Source organism: Prunus dulcis, chromosome 1 (genome assembly GCF_902201215.1).
Source record: "Prunus dulcis chromosome 1, ALMONDv2, whole genome shotgun sequence".
NCBI classification, from domain to species: Eukaryota; Viridiplantae; Streptophyta; class Magnoliopsida; order Rosales; family Rosaceae; genus Prunus; species Prunus dulcis.
The window spans coordinates 3,937,317-3,955,079 of record NC_047650.1 but is presented as its reverse complement, the minus strand read 5'-3'; the positions used below and the strand labels follow the sequence as shown (position 1 = coordinate 3,955,079).

The following is a 17,763-nucleotide window of genomic DNA, read 5'->3' as shown; positions in this document are numbered from 1 at the left end:
GGACGTTATAATATATTTATCACGACGGTACACACTAACGGCGTGGTTAGTTAGTTAAGACGACGCAATATATAAACCAACGACGTATTATTTTAGAAATACGAACCTCATATATACAGCAACCACAGTAGCTCCAATTTCTTCCATGCCTGCAAATTGTGTAATATCTTCAGGCAGGAGGAAGGTATCGCGATCACCACCAAACACCTCCTTATCAATTGTAAATTGCAGGGGCTTATCCTCAGGAAGGAGTGTCGTTTCCACATAACGACAAAGGCTTTTTAAAGAAGATGGCGCCTCCATATTTGAATAATCACCAACTTCATTAACCTGTTTAAAGAAATAAAAAAAATGACGTGGTAATTCAATAAAAACGACGGTTTAAGGAATAAAACGTCGTCTGAAAAGAATTTAAACGACGGTGAAAAATCCGTCGTGGTGAATATTTTATTACGTCTTAAAAACAATTCGGCCGTCTAAGTTGTAAACAAACGACGGTTAAAGAAAAATATCGACGTCTGAAATTTTGAAAAACAAAAAAAAAAGGCAAAGTTATGTGAACATACCTTGTCGTCATGCTTTTCTTCATCTTCTTTCTCCTTTTCATCTTGTTTTTCTTCTTCCTTCTCTTCATCTTTTTTTTCTTCTTCCTTCTCTTCTTCTTGCTGATGTTCCCCATTTTTGGCTTTATCATCCTCATAATGGAGGGATTTCACCTCACCTCCAGAGCAGCTAGCTTTGTCAGACATAGGATTTTTGGGGCTTTGGCTAATTCTTTGTTTAAGCATGCTTGGATCAAAATTGGGAATTAATTGGGAAAGCTGACTCAGGAAATGCTCCCTCTCAGCCTCTACCAATTGTTTTGTTCTAGCCTCCATCTTTAAGGCCTCTTCCCTTGCCTTAGCCTCCATCTTTTTAGTCTCTTCTTGAAGGAGAACTCTTAAACTCTCCTTCAAGCGGTCGTCAAAGCTAACCCTCTGTGGTTTGGGTAAATTGAAATACTGCCTTGGGGAAATCCCAGCACCTACTCCTCTCAATCTGCCGGGATGCTCGGGGCCCAAAGCCATGGTCAGCACATCTTTGCTGCCATCTACTCTGACTTTGCCTTCCGAGACTTGTTTCTGCAATTCATCCTAAAAAAAAGATATACAAAAAACACACGACGGTTATTTATATACAAACGACGTATTATAAAATTTCACACGACGCAATAACATATAAACCGACGTTATTATAACTTATCACGACGGTAGTCATACCACCGACGTCTTATGCTATAATTACAGAAACATAGTGATTCCTATTTAGACCTTTAACGACGTTATTTAAAAAGTTTCGACGTGTTAATATAATTCAAGCGACGCGAAAATGAACCACCGACGTCTTATGCTATAATTACAGAAAACATAGTGATTCCTATTTAGACCTTTAACGACGTTATTTAAAAAGTGTCGACGTGGTAATACAATTCACACGACGCTAAAATGAACCACCGACGTCTATTATTAAAGAAAACAGAGTAGTGATTCCTAATTAGACCTTTAACGACGTGTTTTAAAAGTTTCGACGTGGTAATATCATTCACACGACGAAAAAATATAACATAAGGCGTAATAAGAATTTTTCACAGTTTAATAAAAATTTAAAACAGAGTGAGTAGGCTTACAATTAATTTTGCTTTCTCTGCCACCTTTGGATCGGGGATGTTACCATGTTTGTCTTGTCTAGCTCTCTTCCATAAGGTAGATCGATCAATTTCTACCCCAGGCATGGTTTCCTCCAATTCATCCTCCAATCCAGCATATCTTTTTCGAGACAATCGATGATTGTACTCGAGTTTCTCCCTAATCTGTGCATGTTGAGAATGCAGAGACTCAAAATCTTTGGAAAGCCTTGAAGCTACAAAGGCATCCCATTGTGCTTTCTCTATGAATTTATATGTTTCCGGGGGATGGCTTAATTTCTCCTTGTCATTGGTGTATGGAAGGATATAATGCCTCGTTAGTGTAGACTTGAAATCCTTCCATTTCTTGGCAGCTGAAGCTAAAACAGATTTCTTGCCCCCTTGACCTACGACAAAAGCCATGTCAGCTGCCTCCCATATCTGCTCCTTAACATCCTTGGGGATTTGGGACCATTTCTTGTCCACAAGGGGAACTCTGGAGCGAGCCAAGACACCAATGTACGACTGCATTTCAATATGTGCTTGGCCAATACCTTTCCCCATTTTATTGTACTCAACAATTGGCCTCGGTTTCTGAAGCTTTCTCTTCACAACACGAGGCATTGTGCTCATACCTCGACCAGTACTCTTTGAATCATCAGAGATTGTTGTCTGGCTGGTTGGTTCTGTCTCAGCAGATGATGAAGCAAACTTCATCTTCTTCGAAGACTTCATCTCCTTCGAAGACTTCATCTCCTTCGAAGACTTGTCTTGAGGAGCTACCATTCCAAGCTTCTTGGAGCCAGAATCCTTAGTTTGTTGTTGAGAAACCATTTTAACGGACAAAACTGCAAGTGAAAATATTTCAGGAAAAGATTAAGAACACAAACGACGGTTATTAATAAAATACGACTTATGATATGATTTTAAACGACGCAATGAAATAATCTCAGACGTAATAAATGTTTAAAACCATTATTTATATAACGTCGTGGTATTTATGTTCACACGACGTCAATAGTAATACACCGTCGTGGTAAAACCATTATTATATAACGTCGTGTTATTGATTTTCATACGACGTCAATAGTAATACACCGTCGTGGTATTAACATTCACACGACGTAAAACAATAAGACAGACTGTCGTCTATATTAGATACCAACCCTAGTTTCTTTTTTTTTATATTTTATCAAATAAGGGAAAAACAAAAACCATTGTTCAGAGAAATCAAACCTGCAATTAAACAAGCAAATAAAAAAAGACTTTATTTTAAAAACAACTTTGTCAATTTTCAGACGACGCTAGAACGACTGACGAAACGTCGTGGTCTACATATTTAACCACGTAAATAAGAAGCTACCGTCGTCTTATTTAGTTGAGGTAGTTGTCTTCAAAGTTGGAAACTTTCCCTCTTTGTCTGTATATTTTATCAAACTTGGAAAGAAGTAAAATGATTTTGGCCAGAAAAAAAGGTAAAAAGATTTTTCAAACAAAAAACGTATGAGCATGCAAAACAGTAACCAAAATAGTGAAAATGAAAGCTTACCTTTTGCGTGCAATGAAAGCAAGAGGAAAAAGATCGATCTTTTGCGTTCAGAGACGACGAAGAAGACGAGAGGAAGACGATGAGATACTCTGACGGTGCTCTGACAGGAAAAAAGACGAAAAGTTTTCTCTTGTAGTTTGAAATTTTTAATCGGGTTTGGAAACTGTGCATGTGTAAGTCGAAAAGTTGCTAATATATAAAACGATTTCAAAAAAATAATACGGCGGTTACATATAACTTCGTCGTTTTTAACTAAAACGACGCAATTTTTGTTTTGCGACGTGGAATCATTAATTTAACGTCGTTAGGTTTAATATAACCGACGTTGTTTTCAAGTAGACGAAAAGTTGCTTACATATAAAACCGACGTGGATTTGAATTTTTAAATTATGAATAGAATTTTTTTTCCCGTGACTTTTCAGTTTATTTTTCAATTACAGTGCGTTATAAATAGAGTTTTTTTTTCGGAGGAAATTTAAAATGAAGGAAATTAATATTCAGGAATATGTAAAGTTTCTTTTTTGGATGACAGATTTAAATAAAAAAAGAATATAAAAACAACGACTGTTTTTGTTTTTATGTCGTCGTTTTTAGTCGTCTTAAGTAAGACTAAGACGACGTAATATATTTTTTGAGCGACGTTGATTGTACAATTTAAACGGCGGTTTTTGGTTCGGACCGCCGTTGGTTTTAAAAATTTATTCTATAAATTTGTCGCTTTCATTCATTTTCGCGGTTAAAATTTAGGGTTCCAAGTTCTTCCTCTCTTAGAGACACTGTCTCTCACATCTCAAAGACAATAATTTGGATGTCTTTCTCAAAGAGAAATTGAGCTTACTCGCATCAAATCTATGTCCCCAAGAAGAAGCTTGTCAACTAGCCTTCTCACTTCCTTGATCAAGCCTGATAGGACACTTAGTGCTTCTGAATACTCCTTGCTTTCCATCAAAAGAGATGCAAGCCTGGCCTCCCCTCGCTGTCGAAGGAAAGTTCGCTTCTCAGGGAAATCTGAAGATCAGATGTGCCTTATCCTCTGCTTGATTTTCTTTACTAAGAAGATCCGTCAGATTTGTGATAGCCTCTTCCTTTATCCGTAGAGCTTCAGAAGAAGAAGATGGGTTTCAAGAATGCGATAAAAAATAGAAATGGCTTCAGATGGCCTCTAAAGCATGAGCAATCGAATCAGTAGTTGCTGGGAGATATGATGAAGACATTGTCAATGCTTTTCTCGTCGTTTATATTAAGGTAGATTTATAATTACCGGCGTAGATTATTTTGTTAAACGTCGTTAAGTTTAATACAACCGACGTGGATTTTATCAACTTCGAAAAAATTGTCTCTCTGATTGCAAATCTGTGTCATCTGTTAAGATTATGATGTGGAACAGAGTTCCCATCTGGTAAGATTTCGTAACCCTTGGGATCTCAGAAAAATCTGATTATGTCGGCGGTTTTCTATATAAACCGTCGTGGTTATTTCAATTCTTGTCATTAAGTAGATCTACCGGCGTAGGATAAGAAAATCAAAGAAAAAAATTGTAAACAAAAATTCTTATTAAGACGACGGTTTAAATTAAAGTTACGACGTATAAAATGAATAAATACGACGTTAAAGATTTAAAGATAACGTCGTAGAACTATACGAGAATGGCGTCGATATATTTATATTTTTCGTCGTTGTACATTAATTTAATACGGCGATATTTTGTATTTTAAAGCCGTGGATTTGTTTGTAATTATACGGCGTCTTATACGAAAACCTCGTCGTGTTATTTTATGAGTAAAAGCGGCGGCTTTTATTGAAATCGTCGTCTTTACTTTCTACGTCGGTCGATTCATAACTTCTGCCGTCCTTTGTTGGCTTTGATTTTACACTGCTGAAATCTGTTTCAAATAGGCGTCGGTTGTTTAATTAGGTACGTCGTTGTTTTTGAACAGCCATTTGAATCTCCATTTTTAGTTGTCTAAGGTGGTATTACACGACGGTGTTTTTAGAACCGTCGTCTTTTTAAAAACCACGACGGTTTTCACTTAGAACGTCGTTGTTTTATGGTCGTCTTTTTCACTTTTTGTAGTAGTGTGATGAAATGGTCCTTGGTCCAGAAGTACCATATCTTAGTGCAATAGGTGCTTTATTGTACCTAGCACAATGTACCAGACCAGACATATCATTCCCAGTAAATCTGTTAGCAAGGTACAGTTCTGCTCCAACATGGCGACACTGGACCGGCATCAAACATGTTCTACGATACCTTCGTGGGACAACAGACATGGGGTTATTCTATTCCAGTGAATTGACCAATGCCCAGAGTATTATTGGTTATGCTGATGCAGGATATCTCTCTGATCCACATCAAGGACGATCACAGACTGGATATGTATTTACATGTGGAGGAACTGCGATCTCATGGCGGTCAACAAAACAAACATTAGTGGCCACATCTTCCAATCACTCAGAAATACTTGCCCTCCATGAAGCCAGTCGTGAATGCGTTTGGTTAAGATCGGTAATTCATCACATCCGAAGCACATGTGCCCTACCCTCAACAACAGACACTCCAACAATTCTGAATGAGGACAATGCAGCTTGTATTGCTCAGATCACAGGAGGATATATCAAAGGTGACAGGACCAAACACATATCACCAAAGTTTTTCTATACACATGAGCTCCAGAAGAGTCAAGAAATCAAAGTCGGACAAATCCGCTCAAGTGATAACCTGGCAGATCTCTTCACTAAATCATTGCCGAAATATACTTTCCAAAAGTTAGTGCATGGCATCGGATTACGACAACTCTGCAAGCAATCAAGTTGGAGCATGCAAAATCAGGGGGAGCATTCAAGAGTCCCCTAACATAGGACATATGCACGTTGTACTCTTTTTCCTTCGCATAGATTTTCCCACTGGGTTTTTTCATGCAAGGTTTGAATGAAGCAACCAATCTAGGGACATGTGGTCTCCAAGGGGGAGTGTTGTAAAAGTATTGGTGTGGAGCCCACTACTATTCATTACTGTTCATTTGGCGGCTTTGATAGAGTTTGTCTGTCACGGGTGAATAGTGATGAATAGTGATTTTCTCAGCCTATAAATAAGAAGAGAAACGGAAAGAGAAGTAGAAGAAGAAAAAAAAGAAAGAAAAGAGAGAAGAGAAAGCATAGACAAATTTTCCTAAAGAGAAAATTCAGTGAGCCACATATGTTGTAAACACTAAAGTTGTAGCCATATCATTTTATAGTGAAAGGTTACCGCTGCTGCTCTCCGAGGACGTAGGCATAGCCGAACATCGTTAAAAGCTGTGTCTTATCTATTTTACGTACAGCTCAATATCCGCATATATCTCAGGTTATTTTATAACATTATAAATAATTAAAAAATCACAGTATGTAAAGAGTATAGCCACAGTATGTAAAGAGTATAGCCGCACGGCTATACCATTTAAAAAAGGGACTCTGGTAATGCCGCCGGTGAGTATAGCCGCACGGCTATTCTATTTATTAAAAAAAATATTTGTAATTAGATTTTAATTACACAATTGGACCCGACTTTTATTGATTACTTAATCCTAATTGAATACCATTTGTGCTTTTAAGCTTCACAACAATCCATTCAAATCTCAATTGAATACAACCTCTTTAATTTTGGTAGGTGGCATATGTTCACAGAGTGATATGGCTCTAATATGAAGATCCACATGAAAAGTCTATATATGACACCCTCACTATAGAATTTCGCGAAGAATGTGAGCTATGCGTACATAGAAGAAGACTTCCAAACAAGAGCCAGTTGCTTGAGACTAATCATACATGAAAAATTATTTTATGTAAAAATATTGAGACTAAGTATGAAAAAGTTTTTCGGAATAATCATTTTCTGAAGATAATTTTTGGCGGCTTTTATTCCTTACACATCAAATAAGAAAACTTGATTTTATGGGATTTTAGTATGAAGTATATAATGACTTAATGAGCCATCATTTTTAGACTAAATCTATTTTGCACTAAAACCGATTTTTCATATTTTGATTTGGTGGGAATTTGATTTTCTAGTATTTTTGTTTGAATCCAAATAGGGTAATCTATACACCAGCTGAACAAATGGGTAATTTGAAGTGCCTACAATGGTTTTTCAGATAATCTGTACACCAGCTAAGCAAATGGGCAATTTGAAGCGCCTACAATGGTTTTTCCGGCGAGAAAAGGTGCAGCTGCACCTCCTTGCGCCTTAATAGGTCCACCACTGGTAGTACAACCCAGTTTACAAGAAGGTGACAGTGGAGTCCCTCATCATCCTTGAATACATCGAAGGAACATGGCTAGAAAAGCCACTGCTTCCAAAAGATCCTCATGAAAAAGGCACTATTTTCTTAATGAAAATTACCTAATGAGCAAAATAAGCATGAAACTAACTAAATTGGATTGGATTCTCACAAGTAAATTTGTCATCCAATCCAATCATGTCGGTTTTGGAATTATGTAATCCAATCCGCCTAATCATCGAAATTAATTAAAACTTGATTAAATTGAATTGGATCGGTCAATTTAGACGGATTGGATTGGATCTTACATACCCATAAAAGATTCTTCAAATTAATAAAATTCCTTTTATGAAATAATAAATTACCAAAAACGTAACGAGAGGATTTCATTTGTATATATAATTCGATAAAGTGAGAACCACATATACTTTTACGTTTTTATTAGACAAATTCATTATTACTGTTCTTTTCTTTGCTCGTCTCTTCTTATTACTATTCCCATCAAATTCAAACTAGGTTCAAAGAACCCTATCCATAAATATATATATACCGACAGGACACTAGCAAATTGCCACTGGTATGTTTTTTCCACAAAGATAAAATTAATTTCTTCAAACAACCTAGAGTTAGAATATGGCTTGTTTCAATGGAAGTTCGGTGGTGCTACTAATCACCATGACACTTTTCTTGCTCACCATGACCCCCACGTCTGGTGCAGTGAAGACAAGGCAAGTGAGAGTCACAAGTGAGTTAGAGGGAGGCAAGCCCCTCACCGTTCACTGTAAATCCAAGGACGATGATCTCGGCGTCCATGTGCTCCAACCTAAGGGTTCATATGAATTCAGCTTTAAACCTAATATCTTCATCACATCGACATTATTCTTCTGCAGTTTTGAATGGCCAGGTGCATTTCATTGGTTCGATATATATGTTGACGCTAGAGATAACAAAATTTGTAGCAAATGTCATTGGGTTGTATATGAAGATGGGCCATGCATGTATAACTGGAGCGACCAACAGTATAATATATGCCATACCTGGAATTAATAATGAATGAGAATTTAATATTCAATCTCCTCTTTGGTCCGGTGCTTGTTATGTGAAACGAAAAATCAACATGTATCCTCCTCATGTTTTAATAAAAGTTCGATTTTTTTTGAAGGCCCTGATAAAATGATTCATTTGATTTGATTGTTTGAAATTACTAGCTCACCATTCTGTATTTCTTTCCTGGAAGAGAAGAAATTTTGAAAGGAATGGAAACTTTTAGTTTGGGCTTTAACTTTTTAGCAGGCAAAAAGATTGCAAGTTTTTGATAGCCATGAATATTGCACGCACACACTGCACACCTTAAGTAATTTTTTGTACAAAACACAACATTTTGCAAGTCATAAAGAGCATGCTTTGACTCCTTAAAATTGAGGAGGATGAGCTCCTCCTTAAAACCAATGGAGTTTTGACACTTGCCAAATTCAAGCAATATTGATAAAATTTCAACAAAAAATGAAAAATAGTATTAACAAAATTAACAAGTGTCAAAGTCACATTAGTTGTAAGGACTAGCTCCTCCTCAAATTTAAGTAGCCAAGCCTTTTCCCATAATAAAAGTCAACAAACACTAAACTCATAAATAACACGTATTTACATCAGAAATCTATTATTCCTAAAATCTCACTTTTGGTGTAATTTTGTTCACATTGAAAATAGGAAGCCTTGTATAGTAGTTTAAACAATTCTGAATTTGTCCCATTACCAATTGGGTTGTTGAATGTCAATACCCAAAAAAAAAAAAAAAAAAAAACGTTATTGATAGTAATTAGAAATGTTCAGAGATAAGACCGACAAAGGTGATTAATTAACTACTCATGAAAAGCTATAAGGTCAGGTGAGCACATAATTTAATATCATCGAAATGAAGACATTTTAAACATTTGGGTTTGTTTATTCCATTTTCAACTTTGAAACTTATCGCCCAAGCATAGGAGATTGCGACATATTTCTATATATGTATAACTGAATTTATCTGGCACCAAGAGAGGAGAGACTCTAAAACCCATTTGTTCCAAACATCTCACCACAACACAATGGCAGAAGTGAAGCTGCTGGGATTTTGGCCAAGCTTATTTGTTCATAGAGTGATATGGGCTCTAAAGCTCAAGGGTGTGAGCTATGAGTACATAGAAGAAGACCTTTCAAACAAGAGCCAGTTGCTCTTGCAGTCCAACCCAGTTTACAAGAAGGTGCCAGTGCTTGTCCATGGCGGCAAGACGATTGCTGAGTCCCTCATCATCCTCGAATACATCGAAGAAACATGGCCAGAGAAGCCATTGCTTCCAAAAGATCCTCATGAAAAAGCCCTTGCTCGATTTTGGATACAATTTGGAGTAGAGAAGGTAATTAATTACATTTTACGTGTAGGAGATTCTGAATTTGAAAACATATTGACATCGATCTTTTCTTTTTTTGTTCTCCTTTCCAGATAAGGCCCAGCCTTAGTGCATATATTCGAGCTGTAGGGGATGAAGAACAAGAAAAGGCAACAAAAGAGTTGCATGAAGCTCTAAAAATCTTGGAAGAACAAGTCCTTGGAGACAAAATATTCTTCGGCGGCGACACTATTGGTCTGGTGGACATTGCCTGTGGAGCTCTGAGTTACTGGTTTGAATGCGTGGAAGAAGCAGTAGGGAAAAAAGTGCTAGAACCAGGCACTCTGCCTCGCTTGCATGCATGGGCTCAGAATTTTAAGCAAGCGCCTGTGATCAAAGAGAACCTGCCTGATCATGGAAGACTGCTTGACTATGTGAAACATACAAGAGAGAAGTTTGTCTTGGCCAAAAGCACTGCCCAGTAGTCATATTGGCTATAGCTTTTTGCATATGGTCATGGCTCATATATGTTATGTGTATAATATTATTGTGTGCTTATTTTATCCAATTTCAACTTCATGTACCAAATTATTCTGTTTCAAAAGGGAGTAGTGCCCTTGGAATAAAATGAATTTCTTATATTTATTTTACACAATTGATATTGGGGGAAGACTTTTAACCACTTGAACTACAAGCCCATTGCCCTTGAGTAAAAAAGAAATTTTAAGCCAGTTCCTAGATGGTAATTCTATTTAGATAGGGAAATCAAAAAGAAATTGGAATCATGGAACTTAAATGGTAATTCTACAATTATACTTAGGCCCCGTTTGGTTCACGGAACGGATTTGAGGGGAAATCACTTCCCATGTCATTTCCCAAGGGATGAGAAATGGAGATTCATTTCCCATGTGCAAGACAATGATTTGCCATGCCTGGACTTACCAAACATGGGAAAGTAAATGATTTCCCATCCCTAAGCCCCCTTTCCCAAGAACCAAACGAGGCCCTATGATTTCAAAGTTTACCCTAACACCTCTTGTGGTTTGAAATTGTTTTCATAAAACCCCTTTCAGTAATTTTCCATTAAAAACGATTGATGTCATAAAAAACATTTCTTCAAATGACAAAGTTTACCTCAAAAATTAAGGTATTGAAGTTTTTTGAGAATAAGATTTCATTCATAAACCAAAAAGGTATACAAAGACCGGCACAAATACATTGGCTTCGTTAAAACCTTCTTAGGAAAACCACATGGGACAAACCCCAGGGTGGAAAAGAGTATCACACATGTCACAAGAGAATCCAACACATGCCACTTTGGACTGCTACAAAGAACTCGAAAGAAAGAAAGAAACAAATCACAACCCCAAGCCTTATCATCAAACTCATCGATGCAAATTCTATACGCACTAGGAGAATCCATGAGCACAAGGTGTTGCTCGAAATATTGCTCAAAAAAAGTAAGGGCTCTATCACCACCGCATCCCAAATCCCCACCACAAAAAACAAAAACAAAAAAAACAAAAAAAAAAATGAAAACAAGAGAGATGGGTACAGATATTGCAACCAGCAACCCTATCCGCAAAAAACCATGCCTAACACCGAGGATCCTAGAACGCACCAGATCCATACTACCCAAGAAAAGCCTAAAAGCCAACCACTTGTAAACTCCGAGCGTGCACCACCAGCACCTCGCAAAACTTCCTTATCGCAACCCTCACCACCAAGCCATCACGAAGGCTGTAGACCCACAAGAACATACAACCACACAACCAAACAAAAGCCGAGATTCAACCGAAAGGGTGGAGATGGAGCAGCGTTAAACGAAATAGCAGCGACACTAAGGCAAATAAGACCCAACAACATACCCAAGGGCAATCCAGTGGATGAAGTGACGATGTTAGGGCAAAGGGCCCTAGCTATAACACCCCGACTCCAAAATTAATGTCTATTTTAATTGATTTAAAATAAATTACGAATTTACCCTTAGAATAGGGGTAAATTGGTCATTTTCTTATCCGTAAGGATTTTGGGACCACGAATGGTATCTCTGGGTAAGTGGTACTGAGACGAATTCGTAGACATGCGTTAGGCTTGAATCAGAGTTGTAACGAAAAAGTTACGAGCAAAACTTTATCAGTGGCAAAACTGTAATTATTTTGAAAAGGGTTAAAGTAAAAATCAGATTTTTCACCTCAACACACTTTCTCCTCGCGCGATCAGTTTTCTCTCTCTCTCTCTCTCTCTCTCCTCGATACCGACACTCTCTCTCTCTTCGGTTCTCTCTGCACCGGCCGCGGCCAGGCACGCCACCGGTCCCGATCTACTCGTCTCGACGTCCCGATCAAGGCTAGCCAGTTTTCCCCGTTGGAAACCACGAACTTCGGCCACGAGCTCGACTGGTTTGAACCAGAGCTTTCCCGTCATCGCGCAGCCACCTCCGCCCAAACCTGGTGAGTGACGTATGGTTTCTCATCCATTTTTCGAGTTCTAGCTGACTGTTGTATAGGTTTGGACCGATTTGTTGTCTAGAAAATCTAGGTTTTGGCCGGATTTCAAAGTGAAATTCCAGCCAATTGCCGCCCGAATTGGACCTTCCCGTAGTTGAATAAAGTGATCCTGACCTTGAGTAAAAGCTAGGATAGGAAGGGTGAGCTCGGGTGTGGAGTTTTTCCGTCACCGAAATTACTCTACACACACACCCACTGCCGGCGCGTGCGGCGGTGCGTGGGCAAGGTTGGTGAAGCTGCAATTTGACCCGATGAGATCCTTAGGTTGCCACGAGTGCATAGGAATTCGCGGATCTCAATTCGGATGTCGTTTGACTATATAACGGATTTTCGCATATTGTGCGTTATCCGGGTTCGATAGGTTGTGACCGCTAGATCTTTTCTGAATTAAAATATGTTGTTCTAGGTATTCCTAGGACCGTATGGGACTTTACGGATTATGAATCGGAGCCCCGGATGTTCCGATTCAATAATGCAAAGTTTGCGAGTTAGCGATAACCTTAAAATCATGAACGTTTCCTAGACCTGTAATCAGACCTTAGGATGCCTTCTTCAACGTGCACATATTGGGAATTTGGGAAATTAAGTATTTAATTTGTGATTTTCTCTTCGACGTAATTTTATATTAATTAAAATTCGTATCTCGAAATAGGTGTTTTGACTGCACGTACTCAACAGGCAGGACCCTCACGTGGTCAAGCAGCGTGGGAATATTTGTGAGTGGACTTTGTTTTCAATCATATGCATGGTTTTATTGATGAAAGATTTTTGCATAATGTTTTAATGACTTATTGAATATATTATATTCTTGAGTTGAATATGATGTTTGTATAGCGCTTGGCAATATATTGTAAGTTTGGCATTTTGGGTATCGAGAGTGTGTTTTATAAGGATTTTGGGGGAGTATATATATATTTTCTATAGGTGAGATACTTGGGTTGTTGTAGTGCGTTGTGGTAGAACTTGATTATGAGGGGTTGTTGTGAGAAGTTGTATGATTACACTATGTAAGTACCTTCCCCAGTTATTAGACTTTCCACACTATGTAATCTAAATTCAGTAGATGCTCTGTTATCGCCTATGGTAGATTTTACTTGTGAGGCCGGAGGCCATTTTGTATGACTTGTTGAATTATGAAAGCATGCTGCTGGTTGGGATTTTTAATTTATGTATGTTGCAGGTTGAAAATTTTTGTTCGGTTTGCTTAAATTACAGGGGAGACTCTGCCAAATTTTTGGTAGAAAGTCCAGGTTTCTTCGTAAGTGGGCCCGGCATCGGGTAGATGTCAAAACAAAGACGGGCTTCGGTTTCTAGGAAATTCCGGGGTGGGTCCTGTCACTAGCCGTGAACAGCAACCGCAGTGATGACGCTAGGGCACGAAGCCCTAGCCGTGAACCCCAAATCGACAAAACATGATCACCTCTAAACCAAGAGGGAAAGACGACGAGCAAAGGAAAAGCTATCGCTCTGGAACAGAGAGAGACAGAAGCAAGGCCAACACTTCCAAGATCAACGCGACAGTGACGGTAGAGCGCAAAAGAGAACCTAACCCTAATATATAGCATGGCTCTCCTAGCTAGCTAGAGAGCGTGCCCAAACAAGGAAAAAAAAAAAAAAGGTACTGAAGTTATTACTTTTGTTATGTGAAGAAAATTTTTTTATGCATTAGGAATTTTGGAGGAAAAAATAACAAAATGGCTTTGTAAAAATAATTTGAAACCTCAGGAATCCTAGTATAATTTTCAGAACCTATTAAAATTTTGTGAAAATACCAAAAATCTTAAAGGGCATTAATGTAAATAACTTTTCTTTTTCTACCCTTTCCAAGTCACACATAGATATTCAATGTCAGGACTGACCAGCTTTGTGTAAATTCCACATAGTGACATATACATGCTCCATAGGAATCACATTTTTTCAAAATAAAATAAAATTGGGAGGTTTGAAATTTGAAGGGCTTTGTTTTGTCCTATTTGAAAATAAGTAGTTTCTGTCAACATTTATTAGAGAAGAATTTTCTTGTAACGTAATCAGCGAGCAATGAAGAACGAGAAAGAGAGACAAATGACCATTTGGCCCAAAAAGAAAAGGATAAGGTCCATTCGGTGGATGTAGAACTTTAAAAAAAGATAGAAAAAGGAGGGATAAAAAAAGAGATGCATAAAAGAAGAAACTAGGAAGGGCGGGGCATGTCACTTTTCATGCATTTTCCAAGCAGCTGCAGGACTAACATTTCATTTTGTCTTACTTACAAATTACCACTAAAGCCAAGACAAAATTCAGAGAGTATTATATCAGCAACCAAAATTTAGACTGCTATAATATATGAGCCTCCTGCCTTGACCTCAACACATCAACAATGGAAGAAGAAGTGAAGCTAATAGGGTTTTGGCCAAGCACATATGTTTACAGAGTGATATGGGCTCTAAAGCTCAAGGGTGTGAAATATGAGTACATAGAAGAAGACCTTTCAAACAAGAGTGAATTGCTTTTGCAGCTCAACCCAGTTCACAAGAAGGTCCCGGTGCTTGTTCATCGTGGCAAGCCGATTGCCGAGTCCTCTGTCATCCTTGAATACATCGAAGAAACTTGGCCGGGGAATTATCGTCTGCTGCCTCAAGATGCTCACGAAAGAGCCTCCGCGCGGTTTTGGATCCAATTTTATGTGTATCAGGTGCGTAGTTTCCATTTTCATTTCATCACTTTTTGTATCATCTGTTTTTTTCCTTTTTCTTTCTGTTTGTTATAGTTCAATTTTTGAGACAGACTACTGGGTTGAAATCTATTATGTTGTTGATGATCTAGTTTGCTAAAGAAGACTCTTGCATATGCTACGCAGACGGTTTTCAATTTTTTTTTTTTTCATTTCACCAGTTTGATGTTGAGTCTTTTTTTGGTCAATAATTTAATTTTCAGTTTGTTAACAAGCATATGACCAAACTTCGGATTTAATTTTTAAATTGATGTCTGTTGATTCCGATTAAGATGATGGAATCACAATCACAGACACATAAACATATGTTTTAGTGGTTCACTCATAATTAGGTTACATCTACTCTATTTATAGTTTCTTTCTTTGTAGTTCGTAATGAAATGTTATTGCAAAGGGAAAAAAGAGACTTCAGTCCCTTGAGAGGGGGTACTCTGCCATTGGACCTGAAAATAGTGGGGCCCAAGACCTGGTGTCAAATACATCAACATAGCAGAGTCATTCTATAATGAGGACCTTATATATGGCCCTTAGGTGAGGTCATATATCTTAATTGTTTGATCATGTTAACTAATTTGATCTAACAATTAATCAATTTGATCCAATAATTAACCAATTTAATCCAACAGTTAAGGAATAGGGCCTCACCTAAGGGCCATATATAAGGCCCTCACTACAGAATTCTTGCAACATAGCAATAGGTCTTGCCACTATAGAATGACTCCTCATCGTAAATGTAACATTGGATCATTGTGACTCCCACACATATGTTAAAAAGCTAGGCCATAAGTAATGCCAACTTGTAAAACAAAGGATAGAGAACCAAATTTGCTCACTAAATGATGTGTTGGTATCTTATTTTTAAGAATTAAACGAGGTTTAAAGTGAGTTCATAGTTGAATATATAAATGAAATACTAACACATCATATGGTGAACATATAATTTGATAAATAAGTTTGTCCGCTACGAGACCATATCAAATAGCTATATATGATCAGTTTAAAATTTTAATTTGCATTACAAAATCAATACAAGTGCTTATGTACTTTGAATTTATTTATCAGGCTCCCATTTTTGGTGCATTCTTCGAATTAACTGCCGGGGAAGAGCGAGAAACGACAATAAAAGCAGTATTGGAAACCCTGAAAATATTGGAAGAGCAAGGCCTCGGAGACAATAAGTTTTTTGGGGGTGAAACTATAAGCTTAGTAGACATAACACATGGTTGGGTGCCTCACTGGTTTGAGGCCATTGAAGAAATGGTTGGTGTCAAGGTTCTGGAGGCAAGCACTTTGCCTCGGCTGCATGCATGGGTTCAGAATTTCAAGCAAGTTCCTGTGATCAAAGACAACCTTCCTGACTACCAAAAATTGCTGGCCCATATGACACGCCTGAGGAAATCTCGTGTCCCTGATCAAGTCTGAAACCTACCAAGTCATACATATATTTTGTATGCTCTATGAATTCCTTTGTTTTCAATTTGTATGCTCAGTATGGACCAATGTTTATCATGATCAATCAATGTCATAAAACAATCTTTTTAACTAAAGTCCATCATGTATCACATCATCAGAAAATTACACTTGTGGGAAATTGAGTTCCCTTTATGTAGTAAATGCTTTTTATTTCGACCTCTTTAAACCTGCTTGCCCAAAAGGATTTGGGTTGTAATTTTATTTTTTCTTATTAAAAAAATCAGAAAATTATGAAGTAGTGTACCCTAGCCAAAGGTTTCTATATCGCGGTCAAATAAATAACAAGAATGTTTGGTTTATTTGTAATATCAATTTTTGGTTTTGTTTTATTTTGTGACATAAGTGATAATGAGGGGTGGGGGATTCGAACACATGTTCTTAGCTGTAAAGGTTACTGCTACTTGAGCTACAGGCCCCTTGCTGTTAATCAAGATCTCTTGAGTCAAATTTGATAAGATAAATCCATAAATTTGGACCTACGCTATAACATCGAGGATCCTAGAACGCACCAAATCCATACTACCCAAGAAAAGCCTAGAAGCCAACCACCTGTAAACTTTGAGCGTGCACCACCAGCACCTTGCAAAACTTCCTTATCGCAACCCTCACCACCAAGCCATCACGAAGGCTGCAGACCCACACGACCACACAACCACACAAAAGCCGAGATTCAATCGAGAGGGTGGAGTGGAGCCGCGTTAAACGAAATAGCAGCGACACTAAGGCAAATAAGACCCAACAATAGTCCCAAGGGCCATCCAACTGATGAAGTGACGATGTTAGGGCAAAGAGCCCTAGATGTCAACAGCGACCGCAATGACGACTCTAGGGCACCCTAGCTGTGAACCCTAAATCGACAAAACATGATCACGTCTAAACCAAGAGGGAAGGACGACAAGCAAAGGAAAAGCTATCGCTCGGGAACAAAGAGAGACAGAAGCAAGGCCAACACTTCCAAGATTAACGCGACAACGACGGTAGAGCACAAAAGAGAACCTAACCCTAATATGTAGCATGGCTCTCCTCGCTAGCTAGAGAACGAGCCCAAACAAAGGGAAAAAAAAAAAAAAAAGGTATTGAAGTTATTACTTCTCTTATTTGAAGAAAAAAATTTTATGCCATTAGCAATTTTGGAGGAAAAAATAACAAAAGGGCTTTTAAAAACAATTTGAAACCTCAAGAAATCCTAGTGTAATTTTCAAAACCTACTAAAATTTTGTGAAAATACCAAAA

The 17,763-nt window shown here is 37.9% G+C and overlaps 2 protein-coding genes across 2 annotated transcripts; both read left to right on the top strand.

Moving 5' to 3' along the window:
- Positions 1-9,371: 9,371 nt before the first annotated feature.
- LOC117618591 (probable glutathione S-transferase) lies at positions 9,372-10,457 on the top strand. Its single transcript, XM_034348234.1, has 2 exons — positions 9,372-9,861; positions 9,948-10,457. Exons 1-2 carry the CDS (start codon positions 9,553-9,555, stop codon positions 10,317-10,319), a joined length of 681 nt encoding a protein of 226 aa, XP_034204125.1. The 5' UTR covers positions 9,372-9,552; the 3' UTR covers positions 10,320-10,457.
- A 4,154-nt stretch (positions 10,458-14,611) lies between these two features.
- On the top strand, positions 14,612-16,680 carry LOC117618610 (glutathione transferase GST 23-like). The gene is made up of 2 exons (XM_034348257.1): positions 14,612-15,018; positions 16,120-16,680. The coding sequence occupies exons 1-2, from the start codon at positions 14,704-14,706 to the stop codon at positions 16,477-16,479; spliced, it is 675 nt and encodes a 224-aa protein (XP_034204148.1). The 5' UTR covers positions 14,612-14,703; the 3' UTR covers positions 16,480-16,680.
- The last annotated feature ends 1,083 nt before the right edge of the window (positions 16,681-17,763 follow it).